This window comes from Temnothorax nylanderi, unplaced genomic scaffold, assembly GCF_030848795.1.
Source record: "Temnothorax nylanderi isolate EJ_2023f unplaced genomic scaffold, tnyl_v1.0 TNYL_tig0232_pilon, whole genome shotgun sequence".
NCBI lineage: Eukaryota > Metazoa > Arthropoda > Insecta > Hymenoptera > Formicidae > Temnothorax > Temnothorax nylanderi.
Genome location: NW_027249294.1, coordinates 126,923 through 144,088, shown reverse-complemented (window position 1 = coordinate 144,088; position 17,166 = coordinate 126,923). Strand labels below are relative to the sequence as shown.

Below are 17,166 nucleotides of genomic sequence, written 5' to 3'. Positions count from 1 at the left end.
AACGTTTCTGCGAATGCGGAAGCGGGAATACAGAAACGTTTTCATAGAAAAAGAGAGAGAGAGAGAGAGAGGGGGGGGGGGAGAAAGGGAGAGATGCGCTGGCGCAACTGGATGATAATTATTTTTATGCTAAGCCGTGCCGAAGACCAAGAGTACTTCGTGTAAACGCGCGCGTACTCGCGTGAAATGGATGGATCAATATTAACTCGCTTCGAAGGTATAAAAGTTTAAAAGCATCTTCTGGATTAGGACTTAGTTTTAAGAGCACATGAGTCTAAAGTTATGCTGAATTTATTCTACGATTGCGAGCGTTTGCATATTGTGAAATATTAATGCTATTAAAACGCGAAGAAACGCAGTAGAATATATATAGATATGTAAATACGAGAATTCCGCTACAACGAAGAATAAAAATAGAATGCAGAAAGAGAGCATGAAAAGGTAAAATGTACTTACCTAGCGTTTGAATTGATCTTATTCCCCGGTGAAAAGATCTGCGTAAATATAAAGAAAAGAAATGAAATAGTGATACGTGGTGCGTGCCAATAATGCGGTATACCATGTTTACGGTTCGTATTATAATTTATTACAATTTGTACAGATTACAAATCGGTACCTATGATGCGTTTTTTCCTGTTAGACATCATAAAAGGAGCGAATATTGAGCAGAACGCCGCTCGTTACTGCGCTAACATTATTATATCAGTTATCGTATAGTTACCCCTGTATAATCTATATTTGACACTTGGTGAACACTCCGGTCACTAATAAATATCGCGTTTACAGCACTCGACGTGTGTTCTGTCGGAAAAAATTTAAATCAAAACGTAACGGAAATCAAATCACCATAATCTTCTTCTTCGTTCCTTCGTTATTGAAACATTTGTTATCACCTTGTAATCCTGATCGCTTTACGAAGCTGATCCGTCGGTTCGTAATAATTTCACGATCACCGCGTTGCTTTAGTAGGTAATCATTATTCCTGCCTATGTCTCAATTCTCGAACGCTGCTCTATCCCCTTCATTTGTTTTCTTATTAGCGATCAACAATTTACATCAAAAAGACATGTTCAAAAGTAACTGTATACGAATTACGCGCGTAGTCCCGCGTCGCGTCGATCCGCCAGCGTTTCACCAATTCCTCTCCGTCTTTCATAGGCTCCTCGAGAATAAAAATCATCGTTATTCGACTATCTATTCTATACATAGTAACATATATAACTGGAAGCCCTAGACTACTAGGTTTTACATGGACGACGTAATCGGATCAGACAGTGGTAGCGATATCTTCATAGAGGATGCCCGCGAGCTACCTGCTAACCATCGGCTCGCACCTCGGCGCTACATTCGTTATCGGCGGCACCGTCATCGTCAGCGATGTCATCATCAGGAACAGGGTGGCCGCCATGATAGCCATTATTAGCGCCGCGTCGCGATTACCATTCCAGGGCCAATTCTGTCCGGCGCATCCGTTCGTCCCTGCTCAACAGAAAGTAGTCCTATGTTAATAGCGAACCGCGATAACTGGCCGCGAAAAGGTAATGAAATTTTATGAAACGTGTCGACATAGATTTCGCGGCAAAGTACTCGAGATCGCTTCATTCCCGAGTAATAGATACGATGTCCCGAAAGGATATGCGACAAGTTTAATTATACCAGGGTGATGGCACTGCATCGGTAAAAGTCGTCGTGGAGACTGGCAAAGTCTCCTTCGCTAGAACGCGGAAAATGTAAATTTGAGAACGAGCCTAAGAAAGTTTTCCCGAACTTAAGCATCTTTTGAGAAGTTTCCTTCGCAATTACGACCCTATGTACCGCCGGCGGCTAAGTAATTTGATTTGAAGTGAAACGGATAGACAGTAATTTGAGTTGTTGATTTCGTTCATGAGCATTAAAAAATACAGCTAAATGTGAGTTGGAATGAGAACTCAACTTCGACATCCATTTTTTTTTAAGTCACTCCGGTGAATGATAATAATTCACCCAATTGTGTTGCTTTATAAATATATTTCGACACATGCAAGATAAATTGATTTTTATACATATCTGCGATTGTAAGCAAAAATAATCGAGATACCACATTAAGGGCTGGTTTCACCATTTCCGATTAACTGCATGTAACCTTCGATTAAACTCTGCATTCTTCGTCTTTTTCTAAAGGGGACAGTCAGAAAGAAATGAAGAGTTTAATCGAAGGTTATTAGTTAATCGACGTTGGTGAAAACTGGCCCTAAATAAGATATCTTCTATATTATTTACGATTTAAATTTAAAACATTGTAAAAATGTCGATTGTCTCGTTATTAATTGTAATCATTAATTATCCTTTAAATTGGATGAAATTAATAACAAATGCTAATTTTGCGCTTCATAAAGTCAAGTAGGATCTTATGCAGAACAAGTACGCTTCCGTCATGTTACGTCCGCGATTATCCAAGATGAGATTTTTCATAAAAATTACGATTCAGAATCTCTTGTAGTATCTCGTAATTTCACGACTGGCTGAATATCATATTATACGCTTCGTTCGCCGTTGTAAGCGTTCTTAAAACGTTAACGTATTTGAACGAAGAGTTGAAGTAAGACGAAATTGAATGTAGAAGTCGAAATTGGTTCCTGCGGATCCTAGCTTACGATTGCAAAATTTAGACCATGATTCCGCGCTCCAAACCAGAGGAACGTATTTAATTTCGCTAACCAATTCTCGGAACGGCATTCGTTAATATCGAAAACCGATTTATTCCGACCTTTCCGGTGGCGCTGGCAATATTTAACCGATGCCGCAATACCGAAACACACCGATGTGTTTTTCTTTCTTTCTTTCTTTAAGATCTAGCGAGTGTCCTCGGGAAAAGGTTGCCGTTATTAACCGCAACGAACGCGGATGGCTCTTTTAGAAAGTCTCGCGTCGGCGGATGTCGACGGCATGAAATAAAACTTCAGTAAAACGAGGCAAGGTAAAAGGAGGAACGCGGCGAAGAATCGCATTAAAGGCGACGTCGCGGCTCCGCGATTAAATTTTCAAGAAAGAAGAGTGGTGGGCACCACTGCGCAGAAAGGAGCCAAGCAAACCCGGGAGGGGAAAAAGCAAATTACCGGAAGGGCCGTGCCGGTCGCCGTCGGATAACGTTGGCAGGAAGATGCAAAGAACCTCGGCAAAAAGTACACGATAGTAATTTCTCTAGAACGAGGAAATAATTTGAACGGTTGCGCCTGTGAAGCCTGAAACGAGCGCGAACTCTAGTTATAGTCGTTGTAATTTCACCCTCCTTTTTCGCGGATCATAATTTAGCTATACTGCTACTATCTGCACTTTTCTAACGAGATTAACAAGTTTCCGATGTTGCGTTTTAATCGGCTTTACGCATCAGTTAAAGTCGACTTTTTAAACAGACTTTGCTAATCAATTTACAGATAACCGAAGCGGCGAAAGAATTATTTGAATTATAATGGAAATGAGAAGGATTTTTTACAGGATTTAAGTCAACGACTGAATTTCAAAGATAATCTCGCAATTTAAAGTTTTTACGCTTGACCTGTTACGAATTCAATTCAATTAAAATGTGTATATAATATAAACATTATATACAATATAATACTTGATACGTGTTTAGCTATAGAATATATTGTATAATTTGTAGCGAATCCATTCTTAGTATATACATATACATATATGGCTAAATACGTCAAGTATTATATTGTATAATGTTTATATTATACATTTTAATTTAATAAATATATATGTATATAAAAAAAGAAACAAATATACAAAAATTTTAAATTAAAACTACAAAATTTGTTATAGAATAAAATATGCTCTACAATTTGCTGCGACACAAGATTTTCTGTTTACTCAGATTAAGTTAATTTAATGTGCACAAATTCATAATCACATTAAATGTACTGTATGCTACATGTGTTATTATTAATGTTGTTTTTCCACGTTTATATCGGATTTAAGGATTAAAAAATTGGCTGCTATTAAACTGCCATTGTGTGTAGGTGTGTAGGTATATGTGTGTGTGCGTGTATGTGTGATATACATATTTTTCCGTTTAAACTCTCTAATTTTGTATTTATTTTAATACCTGGTAAAATTTGGAACTTGTTTTATTAATGATCGCACGATATATTGTGACCGCAATCAATGATGCTTTTCCTCGAATGCTCTCGTTATCGCGGAGGAGTAACAGTCATTAATTGTTACGGGACATTCGTCTTCGTGTCCGTCCGCTGACATGATAAATCTACCGACACTCAGCTGCGTATTTTTACACTCATGGCTCATTGGATTAATAAACCTGTTGGGGACAGTACTGCTTCTATTTATGAGAACGAGAAAAAATGGCACTTGTGAGATTAATACGTCCACTTGAATAATGAGAAGTCAATTTAGCTGTATATATTACTGTATCAGAAGAGCGAAAATATTTCTAAGACGTATTTAGGCTCTCATAAAAACTGTAGGAAGATAGATTGCAATAAAATGACAATTTTACACTAATGACAGTGTTTCTGTTGCATCATTAGCCGGCTCAGTATTTTACTTCGAAAAGGATGTGCATGCTATATTTAAATTCTAATTGGTTTAATACGAAACTCTGCCGACATATTATTTTCTCTAATTATATTTTCGATTAGGTCAAATGTTATTGTTCTCTGAGCTTTATCCCTTTATATCCCTTTTATAGCTTTCGACGACGATTCATGTCGGCAACAGCTTGGAGGTTTGCCAGAGCTGGTAACAACATGCTATTTATTATATTTCGTTATTACGTTGGACAAGAGAACAATTCATAAGATCCCACTTGATCTCAACCGTACTGCTGCAAGTGACATCTCAATCTGCACTATAGGTTCTTAATCCAATTAGATATCATTTTATTTCGCCATTTATTCTTTCATTCGTTTTGTAATAAAACGCACAGTGATGTTGTAAAAAGCTTTCAACGTTAAATATTTCTCATCGTAAATTTGATGACAACAGGTTTGTAATAATTAAATTAATATAATTTCAAGATTAAACGAAGTAGAAACTTACGTCGTAAAAAACTGTGGAGTATATCTTATCCTATATATAGTCAAGAGAAAGTAAACTAGAAAATAAAACAAATTTTATAGTCCCAATTAAAATTTTTGTACGTACGTATTTTTACTCATATGCTTATGCGTATATTGTACGGTTTGCGATAAATTCAGCCTTAATTCATCATCACAGCTGCGATTTTTCTGAATGAAACGTTGTAACTGTGAGTGCGGTGTGAAAAAGTTTCTCGTGAAAAGACTCTGATTCCAGTGTGCGACGCGTCCCGTAAATGCTTTGGGCTTTACGGCTGATGGTTTACGACTCTTCGTCGTACGTGCATGGCGACTCGTATTTTTCTCATGCTTTCGCCACACGCCATCGGGTCTTCTGCTTCGAGCAGCAATCGTTAATAAATCAGAAAATATATCATATACTATATATAGATAATCGAAAATAATTTAGCTGATTCTTCGAAAATCAATTTTTCCAATTTTTAAGTTATCTTTGAGGCATAGATTAGATGTTTATGTGCTGTGCAAAACAAATGTTATTGCGCAAATTAGATCCAAGACAGATCTGCGCTTTTCAAAAATAATATGAGAGAGAGAGAGAGAGAGAGAGAGAGAGAGAGAGAGAGAGAGAGAGAGAGAGAGAGAGAGAGAGAGAGAGAGAGAAGAGAGATTTAGCTATTTCTATAAAACATACTAAATTTTTTAAAATTATATATTATATAACTTTTCTTCTTCTTCATGAAAATAATCTCTCTGAGATGTGTTATATAACTTTATTGATATTAAAACAGGTTAACGTTATTTCGGTATGAAATAGAAAAGTTTCCACCATCGCGGCATCGATTCTACCGTGTCCATGGTAAAAGCATCAATTTTTAAGAAAGTATACCCAGTGGAAACGTAAGTTTTCTTCGCATTACCGCCGCGGACTGAACATCAGATATTACCTTTCTACTTTCTGAGACACAGGGCGATGTCATTGTAACGTCCACGTCCTGCGAATAAAGTTTTTATTAGATCTGGCAGGGACACGTCAGGATTACTCGCGAAGCACGTGAAATATTGAATATTACTAAATGGGTGGAAGAGGTCAACGATCGGCTCCATTCGTGGCCACAAAAAAAAACTCGCCTCCCGGAATAATTAGGAAAATTATAGAGCCGTTGCAAGTTAGGTGCTCAACTTTTAATTATGAGAATAACAACGTCTCATATCACACTCGAAAAAATTATCTCATTTGCACAATGCCGGATACGGAATATAATATTTCTGCCTCTCCGTCTGACGTACGAGTACATATACATCGTGCACCTATACACAGTGAATTTCGCAAACAGAATATAGGAGAATTATATACGCCGAATGGCCATTTGTTTTGCCGACGTGCACGTTCGATAAACGCCCCTCATCGGCTTAACTCAGGAATAATGCTTGCTCGTTTGAAAAATTACTTTGTTAACGACACGTTCGCTCTCCTCTCGTCAATCGACCTCTGAGGCCACTTCATTCGATGGGCTACCTTCGTTACGGTTCACTTAACTCGTGGTAAATTGCACCTGTGTGTGCTTAACCCGTTACTCAATTAAACCGCAAACCATTGCCCCATTTAATCATTATTGCGTTATAATTAGCAAATTAGACAGTCTGCAAAATTGCAATACTTATAATTTGGTGAACGTTTCTATACGTTCCTGTACAGATCGGCAGAATTTAATTGTTCAATTTGACAATCCGCATACATAAAAACATTAAACGTTAAAAATATGTGTATATTGAAAAAAATGCAATTTATTGAAAGCAGAAATTCTCAAATAACAAAACCGTAGTAAAACTGAATCAGATATAATTACAAACAAGTATGCTTCAGATATATTGTTGCAGTTTATAAATAATTTTCTCCAGACTAATCAAAAATTACCATTACAGTACGTTGTAAACAAGTTCAAGAAACGTCGTTCATTATAGTTGTCCATAAACGACAAAGGGAATATCAGCGGATACGGTCATTGACCGCGTCTCCGCGACGAAAATAGTAAGTTGGGCGCGAACTATTGCTGACTATTGTACTGCCAACTATTGCCTTCGCAATAGCACGCCATCGCGTGAATTACATGTCCATCGCCACATGTCCGGTGTCAGATCGCGCTGCGGCGAAAATCACAAGCGAAATTAGTCGTCGCGACGGGGCTCTCTCCCTCTAGCGACTTCGCCTAACGGGTGACATTTAGCACGTGTAGAGCCGGTATTTGGCGGATGGCCAATTATTTGTCGGGTCGCATCGAGTCGGAAACGTTGACTCTCCGAAGCCTGAAATTTCTCCGGGTGCCGCGACAACGCCGTTAACGTCGTCCACCTCCTCTCAAATGTGGCCAAAGGGGAGGTTGGATGCATCGCCGTCTCTCTGTCATAACGCATTCGACGCCACGTATAACAGATTACAATGTTATACGTCGTTGAATCGCCCTAGGTAAACACGTTGAATCCAAAAGGGGCAAGGAAAAGGGGGTTGCAATCAGGATGTGACACGGGCGAAACAAACGGGGATGGCACCGTTCTCCATCAACGTCACTCGTGTCGATAGTTCTCTTTATAACAGTTTCAACAGCCAAGCGTAATTGCTTTTTTTTTTTACGTAAAACAAGTTGTTTTCTTCGAAACGATAGTACGACTCTCGTTAGATTAAGCGGAATACAGCTGCGTTGGATATATATATATATTTTTTTTTCGTTATTAACTTCGGCAACAATTATGCGACCGTGTACTAATTTCTACCAGATCGAACAAGTTTCTCCGCGGCAAAACACACGTGACATTATAATATTTCTGCTTGCAGTTCTGCAGATATTACATTTTGCGCAGTCTATTAACGTTTTATCGACATATGAAATATTATCTATATTAATGTTTTAGCTCTCTTCACATATATTTTCACTTTGTTAAAATCTATGCTTCAAAATGGATAATATTCATCTTTTATTACCTTTAATACAGTACGCCGTAATAAAGATATATCCATAGCGCAACGCGAGTATCTTCACAAAGCTTAACGAAACAGAGAATGATAAAAGGTTTTTATGGAATGAAGGATAATGAAAGCAAACAAATGAAGTACTTCGTCATGAATATGTATGATCTAGTTAGTGCTTACAACATGTGATTGTCGCGAAGGATGATCACACCATCAGATAAAGCGAGATATATTGCATCGCGCTCGGCAACGAACTTACCAGTCGATTTTGGATCGTATCTACCGTTTCCTGCTTCGAAATTTGATTTCCATTTCTGATAACTCATTTCCACGTTCAATCAAATTGCCAATCCGCGAGATACTTGAAACCGTTTCGTTCTGATTGTCAAAACATGCAGATTTCATCGTGCATCCCCCACGCGGTTTATATCAAATCTTCTATATATTTTCCCTTTTTTCTCTCTCTCTCTCTCTTTTTTTGACAGTGATCTATTGCAATGGCTTGCGTTACATTTTTTTTACAGATTACATATCTCTCTCTTCATTATATGAGAGATAACATTTTATAAATATTATTACGTTAAATATTAAAGATGTCTGAAGAAGTACAGTGTACAATTAGATTCTCGTTGGGGAAGAATCTATTTGAAATTGGTCGAAGAATCGTTGGATGTAAAATTGTAAAAAGAAAAGGAAGATCGGGATAATCTGTATATACGAATATCATACGCTTCCGTATTTGCCGGCTCAACGCAATTTGTAGTCGATGGAATTAGACTGTCGCGAATTTGCACCTGAACCGATGGTAAAGCAAGACAAAGGACCAGAACTGTGCGCCACAGACGCCATTATTTGCATGCAAATGAAACGTTTATGCGAGAAGAAAAAATTCTGCTGATTGAACCCGGGGGGAATCAATATAATGACTAACTCCTGTATCGAAGAAAGTAAATTTGAAATAGCGTTTCAGGAGCGCGTCTCACCGAAATCGAAAAACTAATTGCGTCCTTACGTAAAAAGGACTGTATCTAATCTGCATTACAAAGAGTCACTGCGAAAAAAAATATCCCATTAATATGATAATTTTCACATTTTCCGGTAACATTTTTCACAGCGTTATTTATTCTCTTATAAATAATCATGAATCGAGATGCATATTAACACATAATTGTGTATCACATAGTGGTACATAATTGATAAGCGTTGATGAATTCATCGTTAATGAATTATCATATAATGGAAATCACATAAGTATACGTATTTATAGGTCAATATTAATATGACTATTACGTATACAAAGATGTATAATGTAAAATTTATTTCTTTTCATTATGTTTCAATAGCCAACAAACATAAGTATTATACATTTCACACTTGACTTGTGTAACGTACTTGCATTTTAATATAAAATCTACAAAATTTATTTTTAGATAAAGTACTTTTAAAAGCAAGATATCATGTACTTATATCAAAGGAAAATTAATACAAATCGTATTCTGACAATTAGTACAACCTTAATTAATTTGCAATTGAAATTTACTTTCACAATTATTAAAATTACAAGATCTCCCTTGACTTATTAAAATTACATAATTTTATTTTTCTCGAGATACAAAACTGCATAAAGTAAAAATAACACACTAATTTAATATACTTTTTCCAATAATAAATTAGATAGAGTTTGCTTTTTAATTGATAGATTTAATAATAGAAATTCATCGGACTTAATGTGGAGTTTCAAGAAACGCAAAAAATATATTAAAGATAAATTTATTCCGTTATAAGGTATTAAATACTTTGAAATAATGGCAATCGGCTTTGGTATTTATTTATATGGCATACAACGTGCAGCCTTTTGACATTTATGACAGCGCGTATGCAAGATTGTCGCGTTATTTGCATTTGCACATCGACATTCGAGCAAGTAGTGACGTGAGTATTATCGTATTATCTCTCGAAATTTTATAATGAATATTAAAAGATACCAAATCATATCGTTTCTTATAATTATTATAATAAGCGATTACTAGACTATACGCGTAATAATTCATAAATCTATCGGGACAATGATTCTTTATCGAAGTATATACTTCCCGGGATTTATTCTCATTTTGAAGAGATATCTCGGAGTGATAGAGAATGAAAATTACAAATTATTGTTTTGTGACAATTGTTTCTATAGCAACATTTGTATTCATACATGTATCTTGCATATTTTCCTGCGGTATACCTTAACGTGGCGGTAGAACTCAGTACCCCGAGGATCTGAAAATCTAACGACAAGGAAGCAAACGTACCAGAGACATTGCATTACGACGAGTTGTTCAATGGCTCTTATGTGGCTTGCGCATTTCATGCACTGAGCACTATCCAATGGAGATTCACGACAAATCGTCACTGAGTGTATAAGCAAACCGCGGACGGTTCGTCGCATCTTGTTTTTTAGAGTCCCGTACAAAGTATCGCGTGAGAGACTTATTTTCAAACTAGCCCGCGCGTGATTGTAATTACACGCGAGTGATATATGAGGGCGACAGCTTTGACATCCTGAGAGGTGGAAATCTAAGAAAAGCATGACGCAAAGTAATATGTATGTGTGAGTGAGTAATACATTATTTACACGTATTATATTCTTTTAATGTTTTATATTTCTTGCGCAAAATTATTAATTATTAAATATATGTATAAGTAATTAAATGCAAATCATGATCCGTTTTAGACTTCTTCAACAAAGGCTGTTATCGCACACAAGTGTATCTTATTTTTTAATTTTTGATTTCTTTTAAGAAATTATTTTTATATTTCATTCCATGATATAAAGATTATTAAGTAGTTTAGGTAGTTTTTAAATAGTTTATAACAAAATACATATATGCAAACTGTGATAATTTATTTAATAAGTCTTTAGCTTTTAACAATTTAATACAATTTTATAAGGAAACTTTTCTTAAAATAATTGTTTGAATGTAATTAAAACAAAATTACAAAATTTAAGATGGGTCAGGTACCTTGATATTAGTAAGATATTGGTTATTTAAGTTATCTGCTTGTTATATATAAAATAAGAATTGTTATATGTAATAAGATATGTAATAAGTTATATGTAATAAGATATTTTTCGCTAAATCTCTCTACCAAAATGTTACAAAAAAGAAAATAAAAATAAAAAATTGATAGATCTTATGAGTCGCAAAATATTTGACTATAAAATTTTTCAAAATCTTGTTATTGGTCTCGAGTCATTTTGAAGAATTAAATATTACTAGGCAAAAAAATCGTACATTTCCATCTAATGGAGAGATGCGAAGAAAAGAATGTGGATTCGAGAATATTTTTCCATGCAATATTTAATTTGAATTTTATATGTTTGAACAACGATGTTTTGGTAGTTTTTAAATAAGTATATCTCAATTTTCGTTTAACGTGATATCGAAATATATATTTCTTTGATAACTTGGATGTTTCGAAGATCTCACGTATTTTACAATCTATCTCATTAAAAATCCAACTGGTTTAATCATTATGAAAGATATTCATATAAAGTTTTATTTTAAACCAGTAATTGGGAATATATAGCATTTCTTAACTCTATTCTCTAATATTAGAGAAATGATAGAATATTTAAACAATCTCATATCAAATTAAAAGTTCTTTATTATACACGTATGACATAAATTTTTATCTCACAATCAGTCATTTTTATATAAATTTGTAATAATTCATCGTGCGAACAATGTGAATGGTATCTGTTTGGAGTTATCTGTTATATGTACAAATAAACGAGGAATCTAAGAGAATCTGCGTACAGAAACTCGTTGAAATAATGAGCAAGAGGGTTCTGTCTTGTCTGTTTTCCTTCGCTTCCGTGCGAGTTAGCAAATTGAGCAACTATGGCGCTCACCGAAGCGTTTCGTATTAGCGCACATTTCATCGAGGTATAATGACAAGACTACATTTTCATGCTTCTGTGCGATACTCTTACACAACTCCCGCGTCTCGTGACGTAATTTGAAATTTCAAGTAATTTCCGTAGAGCGTATCATTAATAGATACCTCGACATTTGTTCCTCTTTCTTATCATCGTTATTACACTTTGCAGTGCGCAATATTAGTGTCGTGGCGCCCTAATGCTCCGCGGAAGAAAGGGCGTTAACTCTCACTCTGCTCCCGTACCTCGCTGAACTTCTCTAATGCAGTATTTCGCGATTTGTAGTGTACATAATGATATTGAAATAAGAAGAAACTTTCCGTGAATGTCCAAGAGGCGAAATCCGGAGCTCGGAGCAGGATAGAACTTGCGTCGCCAACTTACTTATTACTAATCGAAGCGAATCTCTTCACGAGGAGAGAGAGAGACTCTCTCTCTCTCTCTCTCTCTCTCTCTCTCTCTCTCTCTCTCTCTCTCCACGCGTCTCTTTTTCTCCCGTAATGCCTTTCCTTCCTTCGGGTGTCCAACTTTCGCTTCACACTCTTCCGCCACTTCTTCGCGGCCCTTTCCTCACTTTGCAGACTTCAACATTCGCGCGCACGCTCGGGGGTGCTTACTTCTTACTATTCCGGGATACCTTCGAGAGCGCGGCTGCGAACTCGCTTCGCATCGATAATGCGAAACGTATATCCTGCCAATGGGGTGGAGGCGAGCCGATTTCTTGCAGGAAAAGGACGAGGGCGGGTACTCGGAGCACGGAGACGAAAAAAAAGGCGCGGGGCTGTCTTCTTACCGGAGACGTATCGAGCTGCGATTCCTTTCCAATTCTGAGGACAGAACGAATCTAAAGAGCGCCGGCAGCCGGAGATGAATATTAACGACTATCCGCTGGCATTTCGCTTTCACGGAAATGATTGGACATGGATACAGCGGAATTTCTAATCCGCTCGTTGTTTATATCGTTCGCTTGAAATTTCCACGGAGAAGCATATTGGGTTCTCGAGAGTACAACTCTTTTTGATTATGCAATCAAGTTCTTCCTCCGATTCTTTCACAGGGTGAAGGGATTTCTGGAATATTAAACGAAATATTCGACGAGGATCCGTTATTATATGCGTGACGACAAAGATCTCGTTAACCACAATGTTCGCAATATAGAAAGCGCGGACCGATCTCCTTATTTTACCGCGTGTGTCGTTCTTTCATCCGTTTCGGAGATTCCATTTTGTTTTTATTTACAAAAGTTCTGTTTCTCATATATTCGCGCTATGTCTAATGGGTTCTGCTTGAGCGAATATGGATGCGATGGAATTTCTAATCTTCTGGCCCTCACCATATTGTCATACCGCGTGCACGTTATTATCGGTATCGATCGTAGAGGGTAGACCGCTTGATTTTCGGGTTGAGCAGACGGTCGATCTCAATGCGGATTATAGACTGCCATACCAATTCCATTACCTGGCTGCACAGCCGGCCATGCAAATTTTCGTGAGCCGGCAGCACAACCGGATATGCAAATTCATCGGAAAAAAGGAACTACGGATATATGCGATTGCTCGACTCGACTCGAAACTCACTATGATTTATGAATTATAATCGCTCCGGATATATTCTTTTCTTTTATTCGGGTACAAGTCACCCCTTTCTCGTACCTCTATTTTAAAATTATTCAATCGTATCGATTCACGGTTTGATTTATTAATCAACTTATATTTATAAAAGTTTCATCTACGTTTTCATATTTAGGCGTGTGTTAGGATCTATTTTGTAATTTTTTAACTCAACAAAAAACATTATTTGGATCTTGGAATTTTTATTTAATAAAAAATTATTTGTGATAATTAAAATTTTATAAAAACAGAAAGACTTAGAAAAAATAATATAATTTAATTTAAAAAATTTAATACTCAAATTTTTGAAATTTTAAATTATATGACAATTTTTCTCTCTATATTTAAGATAACTCTTTACATTTTCAAGAGATGTATGTACTTTGCTGCTAAGTATTTATTAATATGTAAATTTATTCTCTCAATCCATTTATCTGTTTATAATAGTTGAAATTTTCTTGTTCATTCTTTTTGATATTTTGTAGTCGCTTTATAAATAATTCAAGAACGTACATGCCGTCGCGTACAATTTCCGTTATATTTGCTCGTATCTTCACGGCCGAACAGTGTCAACACAGCAACTATTTCGAACTCGGAGATGCGAGTCCATCTGTACTACAGTCGAGCAAATACACTCGCCAACGCATCTCGGATTATTTGTGATATATCTTGGCTAAAAGTAAGGAACGTGTTTAGAAATTGTAATAAGCCTAATTATTAGTTACACATATTTCTCAAAAGATACAGTCAATTTTTTAAATACGTAAAGCAATAGTCAATCAATAATTAAATATCATCATTAATTAAAAATTTAACATTAAAAAGATCGCAGTTTTATATTTTTAAAATTACAATCCTTATAAAATCCTATCTTTACAGAAAGATCTTACAGAAAGATTTTACGCACCAGCAATTTTTTATTTTTTAAATTGTAATTCTATGCATCACTCGTTATCTAAAATTATTTATGACTCTATGCGTAAGCAATTCTTTACTTAAAATTGTTTGTGATATAAGAAATTAATGTATAAAGAGAATATTTATTTTTTAATCGATTAATCAATTTAAGTAGGGTAGAGCGGGGTCAAAAGTAACGCGGGGCGAAAGTAACAACTCAAATATCTATAGTTAATACTATAGTTAATATCTATAATTTATACTCAATACCCAGACCGAGGCGTTCTGAGACACGTTATAGCTTGTTCAGCTTCATCCGTTAACCAACAGACGCATGCGCATCTATGCCTATAACTATAGATATTTGAGTTGTTACTTTCGCCCCGCGTTACTTTTGACCCCGCTCTACCCTATGTGGATTTACTGTTCCAACGGAAAATTGCGTTTCAAGTTCGACAAATAATTGGCGCGCAGTTTGCTAAATACAAAATTTATACAAAAATATTATTATTAGGCTACTTAAAATTCGGTCCGACCGAAGATGAAATTTTCTCTATTTAGACAATTTATTGTCCTTGCTGTAATTTATTAATAAAACTGTTCCGTGATTTGGCCATGGTGTTGTATATCAAAAATAAATACTTATAGAATAATATCATACAAGATAGACAGCTCATGACAAACTTAATACCGTGCTCATAATCGCGTTTTAAAAAGCTTATCTGAAATCTTGTTTTTGACACATCACATAGTATAAAAGATATATTTTGATAGTTAATTCGATATTCGTAACATCATATTTGTAATCGCAATTCAGTAAAGGAACTCGAACGAAGTTCGTCTTAAGACAGTCTGATCTCTATATTTTGCGGTCCAATGATCGATTCTTGGGAGAGGAAAGCGTCAAGACTCGAGAACGTGGGATTTTAGTGGATTTTATCTCGTTCTGCCAAAAGGAAGCGACGTCAGCGCGGCGTCGCAGTGATGGTATAAAAGAGGTACAGGACGTCGCGGCGCGTATATTGGGAACGGAGTAAGCGAATGGTGCGGGCGCACACTCGCCCTAGTCCTGATGCCACGTTTACGCTTCTTTTAGTGCGAAGTAATGGTATCGACGACCGAAAGTAGGCACTGACGCCGTCGGCGTAGATGAAATACCCGATCTCGGGGAAAGCGATATAGCCCGCGGCTTGCAGTTTTATTGCGCCTCCTCCGTACGGATATTGTCGGGCGACTCCAGCCCGTGAAATCTCTCCTGTAATCGTAACGACGTAAATCGTAAACGCGAGTTCCTCATTCGCTTCTCCGCGAAAGAGCGCATTACCGGGAACCGCCGCTTCCCGAAGGAACCATCCGGTCGCTCGTAAACGATTCGCCCTCGTCGCGACTTACACAGGCTTCCAAGAGAGATTTTTCCTCCCTCCGGTGTGTGTATTCAGGACGAAGGTTTCGATCCGAATTCGTCGAGTTGATCTACGATTAGCGACGAGACGAGAGTGTGCCCCCGGTACGGATTGAATTTACCAGCAACGACCGATTTCTCTGGGACTTAGGATATCGACATAAATTTATTTAATAGCTCCTTTGGGAGGTAGCAGGGGGAGGGGAGATAAATCTTACTTCTGGCGGTGAGAAACTTTTAGGTGTATTTGGTCTTCGCAACTTTACGTTGTATCGTTCTCGACGTTGTTCTTTTATGTTATTACGTAGTCGTTTTGCGTCAACATCGATATGTTCGTCAACTTTTTTTATACTTCTTAAATAAATGCGGTACGTCACGGAACCATATATATATAGATAAAATAAATACAAACTGATATTTTAAAGTGTTTTCATAAATATTTCCTGTACATACGCCACGTGTGATGTGCGAGCTTCGGTGAAACGTTAATAAAACCGGAGCGTTAATTGCTGAATTCCTCATTGATTAATAGCGCTGGAGGTGGAGAAGGGCAGGACCTAAGTGAGCCGACAATTTCAGAGGCGAGAGAAATAGCTGGTCTCTCCGCGGCGCGGAGATCTTTACACCGCGGAAATAATCCTGAGTCGTAATCGGTTGCGTTGTTCTTATTTTATTATTTAATATTCGTCACGCGCGATATTATCACGCGATAAAACGCGATGCGTCGCGCCGCGCCGCGCCGCGCCGCGCCGCGCCACCACCGAGATATTTCATTTGCGTCGGAGTTTTAATTAATACTCAAACACACTCTTGGATATATTTTACATAAAAATGGCTCTGCGAAGAATGGCTCTCGTCTGTTATACGGATAAATAGGCGTTGACAGGCGCGATCGATATCGGCCAACAAGCGATTTCAATTACATTTTGTTACCTCTTATAATGAGGCGCAGTTTAATCATCGTTGAATTACGCGAACGGGGGAATATCTCCGCCGTGTACCTGTGTGTTTGTGTAAATTGCTGTTACCGACATTGTGATAAATGTGTACGCCACTCGCGCTGATACGATGGCACTCTCGCTATTAACGATCTTTATGGTGTCAGTCAAATAACTTGGTAACTCGGCCTTACCCCCTCCACCCCCTCTCTCCCCATCATTGATTAATGGTTTTGCGGCGAGGGATCTTCAGAAAGTTTTGCAGCTTTGTGTGCGTGGAGGAAATATGGTGTGTATAACACGGCCCGCTACCGTTCCGCGCTATAATCCTCTATTTATAAACCGCTCGGCAATTTAAAAATCTTTAGAAAAATAGTGCAGTTCTTT

General features: G+C 37.1%; 1 protein-coding gene across 2 annotated transcripts in view; it reads right to left on the bottom strand.

The window, feature by feature from the left end:
- Positions 1 to 563: 563 nt before the first annotated feature.
- The window catches only part of LOC139779566 (cell adhesion molecule 2), a 104,451-nt gene continuing 87,848 nt past the window's right edge, over positions 564 to 17,166 (bottom strand). Inside the window, exons 6-7 of one of the 2 annotated variants that reach the window (XM_071717965.1) lie at positions 1,314 to 1,479; positions 564 to 1,162 (exon numbers count right to left, since the gene is read on the bottom strand). In XM_071717965.1, the coding sequence (XP_071574066.1) occupies positions 1,153 to 1,162; positions 1,314 to 1,479 (176 nt within the window). In that variant the 3' untranslated portion in view covers positions 564 to 1,152. Of the gene's footprint in view, positions 1,480 to 17,166 lie in introns of both variants that reach the window. The other variant, XM_071717966.1, reaches the window with a different exon arrangement.